Here is an 11539-nt window from a genome sequence, read left to right as displayed (position 1 = left end):
ATAGGAAGTGCCAGGTAATGGCATGGTTGGTTTCTCTCGGTCATCGTCTCTAGGTTGCCAGAGTGCATAATTCTAAACTAATTCTAAACAAAATAATTATTTAGTTATAAGATAAAGTACATTCATATCTTCCCAATGTGGGCTTATTCTATTTTCTAATACAAAAAAAAAACTTATCTGATCACACCCAGATACGCCAATCAGTCACAAGGATTAAAACTTCATTGACATGGAACCTCTGGATGGCTTTTCATCCACAGCAGCTTATAGGTGGTCTATATGAAAGTCATAACCCAAGATTTCACAACAAAATACTGCATCATAATACGATAGTAATTATTCACTTTATCTGTTGGTGACTTTAATTTTGAGGCTCGTGTGAGAGGCATTAATGTGCGTTATTGATACAATCTCACATGACTGCTCCATAAAGCTCTGCCATTTCCTTGTAAACACAACCTTTGGCATGTTACTCACCTAACCGACCTGCCATTCAAGAATGCGTCTAATTAACTTGGCACTATACTCAAGGGCGTAGCAGCAAATAAAATAAAGTGTTCAAAGCTGGCCGATTTTGCTTTGACGCCTGCCTCTACCTGAAATGGAGACAAAATGTCTCTTACAGTGATGTATTTTCATACAGAGTAGTCCTACTACTCTGCAGAGGTGGTCAAAAAAAACTAAAACGTTATCACGTCAGTTCATCCTTTTTGCACTTTGAGTTATGTTAAGCTAGCACAAATTCATCATTTTACACAATCCTACCAAGCAGTCATACTTACAATAGTTCAGTGTGTCAGGCTGTCAGAACACTTAAAGCCTCAGTCAAATGAGTGTGGCTACCCACAGCACTCAGTCAAAAGCAGAATGCCAGGCACCACCTTGGCAGATCATAAAAAACACTGCAGATAATTCACCTGAACTGAGAAAACAAAGCATTACATGCCACGCCAAGTCTGATCTGACAGGCAACATCACAGCAATGACATCCATCACACTCAAGTGCAAGTTAGAAATGTTAGATTATCATGTGATCTTCTTCTTCTTCTTCTTCTTCTCCATGCTCCCAGATTTTAGCCATCACCCTATGTAAAGCTGACCACACTCCCACAGCCAACACTCAACACATCCCCCATCATGCTGAGTCATGTGGTACCTTGTATTTACAACCACGTGTGGTCCACTGACTTCCTTGTGATGCTGCAGACCCACCAGCAGAGGGTTCACCAGCTCACATTTCTCCTTGCCTGAGCCAGTATGAGCTCTGCTGATACAGATCCACAAGCACACACACATTCAAACACGCAGCAAATCATTACCAGGTTAACATGACTGAATACCTGCTGCACAAACAGTCCCCTATAACCATAAATGACAAAAGAATGATATTCATTCCATACTTGAGCATTAAAATATCGTATAATATATTAGTAATAAGTTATCTTATTGATCATGTCCCTGGATCATCCAATTAATCAATGTAGTGCATAATTTTACCTTCTGTTATGGCCCATTGGACGTGGGAGAATAAGTACCACTATGATAAGCTTCTAATATTTTTGAGACTTACAAATTTAACTAAAAACTATAACCACTCACAGAAGTTAAAATTAATCACATTTCTATTTTCTTGTGTGTGTCTTGGCCCCACAAGTTACCAGAGCCCTGTCCACGGTCTTTCTTTTCCTTTTACCCAGGAAGTGGTGACAGGCTCAAGTCCCACAATAAACCTTTTGATGTGTAGATTGACAGTTTGTGGATGGTTAAAAATTAAAGATGCGTTAGGGTTTACAAAGTCTGTCTGATTGGGCAGAAGTTTGATATTTTTTTCTTTTTTTTTTTCCCACTGCATATTTCATGGAATACACAAATAAAATACTCAGGTGGGGAAAATAAATCACCACCAGTTGTTTAGACCGGAAGAAAAAACACCTCAATCCGGATGGAGTGGGTACACAAGGCTCAGAATTGTCATTGCATATTGTTATTTATTTATATATCTGTTTATTTATCTTTTTATTCATTCATTCATTACTTTTCTCAAAATGTTGCTCAGTTTTGTTGCTATAACAAGGCATTCAAGCTTTGTGCGATCATCTCTTTCAGTGCATCCCTCACTCCAGAACAGCAAGAAATGCCAAGACTTTAAAGCCCAAAACACTTGAAGACGGCTCACGTAAGACCAACGTTACTTGTAACCAAGAAAGTAAAAAGAATTACATTTACTCAAGTAGTCCAGTAAAGTAAAATAAAAATTGTACTTGCTTTCATTTCTTTTGATTTGATTTTATTGAATAATTCTACTCCTACTGCATTTCAGTAGGATAAAAGTACTTTCCTCAGAACGTTGTTTTGACAGCTTTAGTTTTCTAGTTACTTTAAATTGAAGGCTTTTCCAAATGGATATAAGAAGAAGACAAACTGTTTTACAGAACTGAATTCAGCATTTGGTTTCCTATCTATTTAGCGCCTGATATACAAAAAAGCAGTGTGCAGTTATGGGTCACATTTTAAATGTCTCAGACTTTTTAACAGTTCCATCATTGGGCGACTTTCCCTTTAAACCTCACACTTGGTCTCATTTCAATAGTTTTACTAATTATTCAGCATCTCACAATAAATCAAAGACAAGAGAGAAAGAATGAAATTGGAAAACAAAATGCAGATTGCACTTTTTTCTTTTCTTTTTTTGTTTTCACATTCATCATCTCAGTGTTTTTATAGATGTTGAAAATGTCAGATATGAAATTTGTGACAGTTATATGTGCTGCAAAATATAGGTCATATGATTCAAGGAGATTTACTAAATATAGGTATGTAGGTAATTAGTTCAGGTAATTTTGCAAATTGTCAGCCTTTTCTTTTTGGAAACAGACATTTTCCATAGAGAGACCATGTTGTTCATCTTGACACAATGAAACAAACTGGGACAAAGCCATTTTACGCTAAAGGTAGGCATTTCTTAACTTGCTATTTAAAGTGGGCCAATGTTAACAGAGCTCTGCTTCTCGACCCATGTGCATGCCACCACACTGTTCATGATGATTCTGCTGCCTGTTTTCTGTCACCTCTAATAAACAAATCCTAACACAAAGTCGTACTAGATTCAACACAAGGTCATCAACCGTTTCGGATTCCCCCTTCCACAAGTTTCCAACAAAGTTGCTGAAGAAACCTAGACCCAGGCACACATCTTTTCACACTCGATCACCATCATCTGATCAACCATAAAGAAATCCTTGAAGTAAATGCTCAAATTGTTCAGCTGCCTTCAAGTGTGACTTTCAGTTCAATTCAACTCAGTATGTCAAAATAGAAAAAGTTATCCATGTATGTCAAATCAATTTTAGGGTGATGTAATTATTGTTGAAGTAGTTGTTGAAGGTCAGGAGATAAATGTAAGTCAGCATAATGGCCTCTGAGGTGAGTTTGTGTGAGTGCGTAGCCCCTCTACATACCCCAGCGAGGACTCCCAGATATTGAGCTCACTGCTGAAATCCAAATTGGGAAGCAGATCATGAGGAAACTCGAGCTCCTCCTTGTCCTCCTGGTCTGCCGCAGCACCTCTGCTCTCCTCCACTCCGGTGATGACCGGGACGTCTGGGAGCACCGGCTGAGACAGGAAGCTGGGCTGGCTGCCGGTGGCTTCAGTCAGCAGTGCTTCGTCGTCCCTTCCAGTCAAACTCTCAGCCTGTGTTTCAGTCTGTGGGACAATGAAGCATAACGTTAGTGCTGGAGCATCTGCTCTGCTACACACGACGGAGTGCAAACTTAAACAAGCGTGGGCATGTTGCAGGCAAGCAGAGGAACACCCAGAGATTAATGCTCAAAACAACACAAGAGCACATATAGTAATTCTACCCATGTGTTCAACTATTAAGTAAACAGTGGTTTGTACAGCAGTGTTCCATAATGGCCCAAGTACGTCCTTCCACTTAGAAGCTTTATCTTCTTCTGTGATAAACAGCGTTATGGTCAGGAATTTATGAACCTAATGTCTACAGTCATGTTGATTACTATTCATCGAATCTAATTAAGTGTGTAATGATTATAGTCTGTCTGACCTTTAACACACCTGTTAAGGACATCAACAGCCTTTATTTTCACAGGGTTTCAAAAATAATTAGCCAAGCAGTAAGAATAACCAAGACAGACAAACCAGTTTTGCTGGATAGTGACAAGCATTATCAGACGCTTGGTTTAATCATTGTCTAGAGAGGACAGATCAGATGGCATTTCAGTAACTGTTCTTAGCTTTATCCCGAGTAAACATATAAGATGACCCTCGATCTCTGCCAGCCACTTCACCAAAAAAACATTTCAGATGAAATATAATCTGTATTTCTTTCCCACAGCAACACCTGGCAGTGATATCACGTTGCAGCACAGAAAACCCAACCGTCAACTATTTGATGGGATTTTTTTTCTCACGTGAGTACTGGGATGGAAAATTGTCATTTATTTCACCCATCGGGATTTGAACTGAGGCAAACAACTGTGCACTTGCACAGGCACATCCAAAAATGTACGGCTCAAACACAGCCATTCCAAATACTGTGTTTCTGCAACATCAGTGCATGAGCTGCTTGTCACAAATAGACCATGTCTTTAGTGAACTGAGCTGTCAGTTGACATAATCTATGAGCGCCAATACAAAGGGACCATAGTAATGGTATCCTCAAAGGATCTGCTAAAAAATTCAGAAAAGAAGCACTCTAATCGAGATTTATGAACATTAATGGAGAGCATGCTTGCACACAACAAAAAAGGCTTAAATCAAGTCAAGGGGAAAAGAGACGTCAGTTGTACACTCGTTTTAATTTATTTGATGCAGAAAACCATTTCCTGCCAAATTTGAATTGAATCTGTTGAATAAAAACAACAAAATAATGATTTACTCTTGCCACAGGATAGATTGCAAAATCCCACCTTTTGATCTTCTGTAAGTACATCTCAGACACTGGAAAAACAAGTAAAGTCGTGTGTATGGACAGAAGCTCAGAGCCTGGCCTCACCTGTGTCACTGCAGTAGAGAGCCTCCTTTGATTCTCTCTGCTTTCCCATACAATCAGACCCACAACAATGCTCTTAAAGATGAAAATAACATGACAACATTAAGGCAACACAGGCAAACATCAATCAATAAAGAAGCAGCGAAAGAAACTAAACCCAAAAAAAGAACTGCTGCATTAGTGTCACTCTGAATGCCTTTGATCTCACCACTGCTTCTATTTTCTGGATCAATGTTACATAACCAGATTCAGATCGCTGTTCTCCCACACCCTCAGTGTCATGCATGCAGAGGTGAACTCAGTTCTATCATGAGGCGACAACATGTAGACGTGTCTTAGATTTCCTGTTTCCTGCTTGAAATCTCTAACTTTGACATTAAGACCAGCCAAAAGTCGGTGTGGAAAGTGTGACAGTATGATGGCTCCTCGGGCAGCATAGAACCTTTCTACTGATTTTATGAAAACAAGGGCCTCCCATTTGCAAAACATAAACAAGTTTACAGCTAGCAATCATCCACCATCTTATGAGCCTTTTAAAGGTCACCAGAGGGATCCCTGTATGAGCTCGGTGAGGTGGTCACAGCCTTTGTTTCAGTTAGTTTGACCCCCACACAGAGAGCTGTTATTAATTAACAATCAGGAACAAAACAGCAAGCAAGCTAAGGTTGCCTGGAAACTTTCTCGTGTCCAACAGCCAGTAATTCATGTTCATTCAACATGTCATGTGCTAACAAAACTTTAATGCTTTACACATGACTGCTGTTAACATGAGAGAGGACAGTGGTGATGTAGGAACCAGCTCTCCCTCAGTAACAGAAACAGATCCGCTCTGTCCACGATCCTGTGTAAAACACAACATCCATCTCCTCTGATTACACAGCCTGCAAGTTTCATCCCCTTCCATCTCTGTGTTGCACTTACCCAGCAGTGCGCCTCACGGTGCTGAAGGTGACTCTACAGTGCAGTGCCGCTCCTCTGCTACCCTTGTGCCATGCTCACTGAACAGGCAGCCTCTGCAGGGCTGGTGTTATGATCGGGGCAGACGGCGACACAAAAACATGCAGCAACACATGCTGCTGACACTCCCTCTCCTCTACTGCACTGACTCAGCTAACTTCCTCCTCCTCTCCACAGCCTCCACAGTCTTGTCTTCTCTTTGGTCGCTGTAGCTCCCCTCTTAAATTTCCATGAGCTTCCTCTGTTTCTTGCACTGTGTGTGTGAGCACTCCAGAAACACTACACTAGCATGCACTGACTAACACAGAGCTGCTTGCTGGTGATACTGTAAACTGACTTGACTGGGCTGGCCACAGGGAAGTGCTGAGCATTTCCCCCCCTCTCTACTGTAAACTCTTTCCACTCAGCTCTCTTTAAGTCCCCTCCTCCTCTAATGCCTTCCCTCTTTCCTTTCTTCCGTCCTTTCATATCCACCTCTACCCCGGCCTCCTCCCCCCTTCCCTTGCTGCTGTATCTTCTGGCTGCTTGCACTGACTGACTGACTGACAGTGCCTCTGCAGGTGAATGCTGGGAACTAGGCCAAGGTTTGGGCCTGCAGTGACCCCCCTGACAGAGGATCAGGTTATGCTCCAAAGCTTTGGTTACACACACATGGAGACATTCACTACAATCCTCCTTCACTGCAAAACAACCTTCTTTGTTTAACTTTGATCTCTCTGTGATGCTGAGGGGAGATATGATCAACATTAAAACCAATAACAGCTTCATCATTAGTAGTATAGATCTGTGCATTGTACACTTTCGACCATTTTGACAATTTCCTATGGCTTAACGTGACAGGAATATGAACATCTGTTCATTTTTAAGGGATCCTTTTTTTATTTTCTGTTCCTTAAAACATATGAGAAATCACTCAAATACACAAAGTTAAGTCAGACAAACTGACAAGAGCAGTGAAGAGCATTCTGATAACAAGGAATCACAAGCTTCAGGAAGCCAAAATTTTCAGTGTCGTGACTATTTGAATATGATAAGGAACACGAAATTATATCTTTATGGCTTATCGCAGCACAGCCCTAAAGTCAAACAAATGCCTCACCTGAAGTGACACTGACATGCAACTTTAAAAGTTAGAACTTATGATGATACAGTCGACCATGTGTGTTATTGTTTTTTTTTATATATATATGTATATATATATATATATATATATATATATATATATATATATTAGTGGGACGACTAAGCACTGAAGCATAATAGGAGGTATGCACATAATAGCAAAAAGGCACATACAATATCTCACCCTCTATTTCATGCAAGCTAATGTTACCAAAGACTTTCTTACTCACACACATTTCCAAATATCCTACCTGCAGGGAGTCATTTAGATTTTCCCCAGGTGGAAAAAGAACTACATTTTCTGGAGCGCCATCTTCTGGCTGTAATGGGGAATTAAATTGATCAAAAATAGATTTTTAAGTGGGAAAAACTGCGGTATAGAAAAGCAGTGGCCGCATCAACACAATGTAAATAAATCACTTTGTTTTTCTGTTTTGAAAAGAATGTTAATAATTAATTCTCAGTCTGTGAGATCTTATTGAAATGCACCCTAGTGTGCACATGCTGCATAGCCTATGGTACATGAGAAAAAATGTTTATGTTAATCCTATTAGTATAATCCTGAATTCCACTGCTAAAGTACTCAAGTTACATGGGGATATTTTTTTTGTACAAAAGCAAACATTGAAATAAGATCTTCACAGCAAAATAGTAGCAGCATTCCAATCAACAAAGAACAGATGAATTTCACACTCTACAAAGCAACAAGTCTGAAGAAATCAAGGAATGAGAGAATAGACATACATACATTTTGACTTTCATGACATCTTTACTTGGCATGAAACATCTCGTATTTATCTTCATTCACTTTGTAATACAATAGTTGAACACAAAACAGAGCAAGGTGTATCTTACATTAAAGCTCACTGGACAAGCCTGGCAAAGCCTACTGCTCCATACACTTCCCATGTGTTTTACTGAAGAGCAAAGGTTAGTAATCATTCATCTGATTGTTAGTTCTGTTAGTGCTAGGTACAGCAGCATGGGGCAGCAAAGTAGCAATCAGTGAACTTGCCCTTACCAATGCCTCAGTTGTGCTGCTCTCATTCCCCATGGCTCAACCAGGTTCAGGGCCACAACTGCCCAGACTAACAGCCTCTCACATCAGCTGGCTGAAAGACACTAGCAACAGAGAGACCGTCAACTTACGTCTGTTCCGGTGCCTTACATTGACACAGAGTCAACCGGGGATCTGTGGTCCCTCAATACTCACGACAGAGCTCATGCTCTGCAGGATTAGAGGACTTTAGTATGAGGTTGAGCTAGCGAGAAGTGAGAGGGAATGGTGTGTGTGTGTGTGTGTGTGTGTGTGGAGGGTTGGGGGGGCTGTTTAAGAGATTAGAGACCTCTGATGCAAAAACCTACCTCCACGACCAAAGTGCAGGCTTTACTTCTGCTGGAGTGATCTTAAAGCAAGAAAACCACATCTTCATTGAGATAGTGGCTATTATATTGTTACAGCAATTTTTAACAGTCAGAATCCAATTCACAACCCCGATGCAGTGATTTTTTTATAACCCTTAACTACTCAACGACCTAAACAACTTCAACCATGTGTCGCTAACTTCTAGAATCAGAGCATCTATTCTTATTGTGAGCTTGTGCATGGGATGTGGCTGAGTGCCTGTAGCATACCGACACAGCGTCTGAGGATGGACAATCCTGTAAAGTAATCCTAATGTGGTAACTAACAGATTGCCGTGTCTCATAGCTTCCAGCAGTGTTGCCACTGATGTCTGTTACACAAAGCAGGGGGCATCTCTAATCCAGGATAGACATTATAATGCATGCAAATAGAATCTAGATTATTTAAAGTGGGTGACTGCAGCCAAACATTAGCTGTTTTTACATCCAGTGCAGAGCAACTTTTGTAACACTAATAAATATTCTTTCTGACAAAGTTAAATCGATAAAATATTCCTTCTCACAAATGAGCTTGCAGCTGAGCAGTAAACACGTGCCACAGAAAGGTTGTTTATGCATTCCTCGTGTAGCTGCAGGAACAGTTATATCCTAGCTCTCTGTTTAAAGAGAAAGCACTGACCTGAATATGCAAGACTTTAAAAATAGATACGTCTCTTACTTACTGCTGTTATTCCAGTCTTGTGCACAATTTGTCATGCACACTAGACTTCCAAACAGACTCCCAGCTGTGAGTGTGAGACCTCTCCACAAATTGTTTATCTCCCACACATTTCCAATGATTCTCCCAAAAGAGAGCTAAAATCTTCCCGTCACATGTCAATTCTCTCATATTCTGTGGTGTGGCAGCTCATCAGCCATGCCTGCTCTGATGGCTATTTGTGTGAATGGGGTGTAATTTCAACCTCTGTGTGCTCACTTCAACCGGCGGCAGTGTTTGCAAGGCTTTGGCAGCACAGAAAGCACTGGGGGAAATCAGATGATCAGACTGTTGCCAGGTCAGTTCACACCTCATCATTGCCCTTCCATCACTCAACTCAACATGAGCCATCTTTTAAGCTCTTGGGTTTGGATGAGCACCATATGTCCTTGCTTTGACAGTACGAGTTTACCATTTCCTACCCTGTGTTTGACCCCCCAGTACCTCTCTTTCCCACTAGCACCAAAGCACAGGATGAAAACAAACCTTTACATGAAGTGTTTCTCAGATATTATACATATTATAATCCTGGCAAGATAAGTTAGCCAACAAGAGAAGATGGATATAGTGTATTGTAGATTAACGTGATGAAAATCTATCTTTATTAGGCTGACAAAGATAATTATATCAAAAGCATTTAAATGGTCCCACAGGGTCAAAACTGTTAATATAAGGAAGTCACACTGATTTCAACACAGTCTTCACAATTTATCCTTTCCACCTTCATTTTCATTTACTAAATCAGTACAGCTTAAATACTGCGATGGGTTAATAAATTAAATAAATTAAATTAAAGACAGTAATTTAAAAAAAATCTGTTCTTCAGCTGCAACAAACCAATAACAAACTACTTACCCCTGCAAATAAAGCTATTTTCCACACACAGGGTCTGCCTCCAGCTTTAACAAGCACCTCCAATGTGTGTTTACTGTCAGACTCAAGGCCAGTGTTCCTGTCCTGTCTCCTGAGGAGCACCGGTTTCTCTGTTGCTATTTTAGAACAGGACGCAGGACAGGGACAGACATGGGGACAAGATCATGGGGAGGCAGAGAGGGAAGGGGGTGAGGGGAGGAGACCGAATTGGAGCTGGGGAAGCCATGTCTACTTAGGGAGGAGGTAGGTGGGTGGATTGTAAACAAACAAGCGAGAGGTGGACAAGAGGAGGAGGAGGTTTCAGACCTCATAGCTCTTCCTAAGTGATGATGTGAAATACCACATGTGGCTGCACAAACCTTTAATCATCATGTGATTGTTAGGGTGGTGGTGCTCTTTTGGGTGCCTAAATATTTGCCAGAGATTGACATGTCAGGACACATTCACTCACACAACTACAAATGCACTGCAACAAACCCACAGATGGCTGGAATATCAAACAGGAGCAAAAGTTACAGATTGTGACAACAGAGACTGAAATTTATTTTGGGTACTCTATTATCGGCCATCCTCAAAGGCAATTTTCAGCTATGTGCAGCAGACTTTGCATCATCCCTATAAATAGCACTGACCAGCTCAGTTTCCCATAAATATCCCATCAGCCTCCATACTCATCCCCTCCTGTTTTGCTTTGCAGGTGTCTCCTGTCATTCAGGCTGTTGACTAAACAAATCTAACACACATACACAGTCTGTACTCCATCATTTCTTAGTCTGTGCCTTCAGTCTTCCTCCACTACGATGAGCATCATCCTTTCACTTTTACACTCAGCTCCTCCCATCCTCACCCCCTGCTCTCAACCTCCACAGCTCCTCTTCAGCTGATATTGCCCCTCCTCCAACACAAGGCTACTCTTTCCCTCTCCTTGCCTTTTCCTGAGTAAATCTACTCTTTCTGCTCAGGCACTGAGACAACACTACAAACAGCATCCGTTCAGCACAGCACGTCCGCTCAGTTTACCCGTTTGTGTGAGATTCCGATGCAGCTCCCCATCTTGTATTCCATGTCCTCCTCTGGTGAAGTGACTCTGGCACTACACGGCTGGCAGAGCACCTTTCTGCAAAACTGCATCGTTATCAGTCAGACTCAGCATTGCCAAAGCAGGCAGATCTCTGCAGAATCTAGTGTGTGCACGCCTCTGTGTCTGTATGCCTGTGCGTCAATGACTAAGAACGGAGTGCTGCAATGCCTGGGGTCTTCCTGTGGCATATATTTTCAAGCCATTGTTACATAAGATCCAACCTAATCAAAATAATGTGAAAAAAGGAGCCACCCTCTCCAGCTTCCCATCCCTGCACAGGAGAGCAGACTGAAGCTTGTGTTTTGGAGGGAAAAAAAAAGCTTAGAGAGGGAGAGAGGTGGAGATGGGAGGCAGCGTAAAGCGAGCCTGTCC

General features: G+C 41.3%; 1 protein-coding gene across 1 annotated transcript in view; it reads right to left on the bottom strand.

Annotated features, from left to right (window-relative positions):
• tacc2 (transforming, acidic coiled-coil containing protein 2) overlaps positions 1-11374 on the bottom strand; it is a 47474-nt gene extending 36100 nt beyond the window's left edge. The window contains exons 1-3 of the mRNA XM_075476963.1: positions 11107-11374; positions 3459-3703; positions 1157-1267 (exon numbers count right to left, since the gene is read on the bottom strand). Coding sequence (XP_075333078.1) covers positions 1157-1267; positions 3459-3703; positions 11107-11217 — 467 coding nt within the window. The 5' untranslated portion in view covers positions 11218-11374. The remainder of the gene's footprint in view (positions 1-1156; positions 1268-3458; positions 3704-11106) is intronic.
• Between the last annotated feature and the right edge of the window lie 165 nt (positions 11375-11539).

The sequence above is a fragment of the Odontesthes bonariensis genome, chromosome 2 (genome assembly GCF_027942865.1).
Source record: "Odontesthes bonariensis isolate fOdoBon6 chromosome 2, fOdoBon6.hap1, whole genome shotgun sequence".
Taxonomy (NCBI): domain Eukaryota; kingdom Metazoa; phylum Chordata; class Actinopteri; order Atheriniformes; family Atherinopsidae; genus Odontesthes; species Odontesthes bonariensis.
Note: the sequence above shows the minus strand (reverse complement) of the source record. Positions and strands in the feature narration are given on the sequence as shown.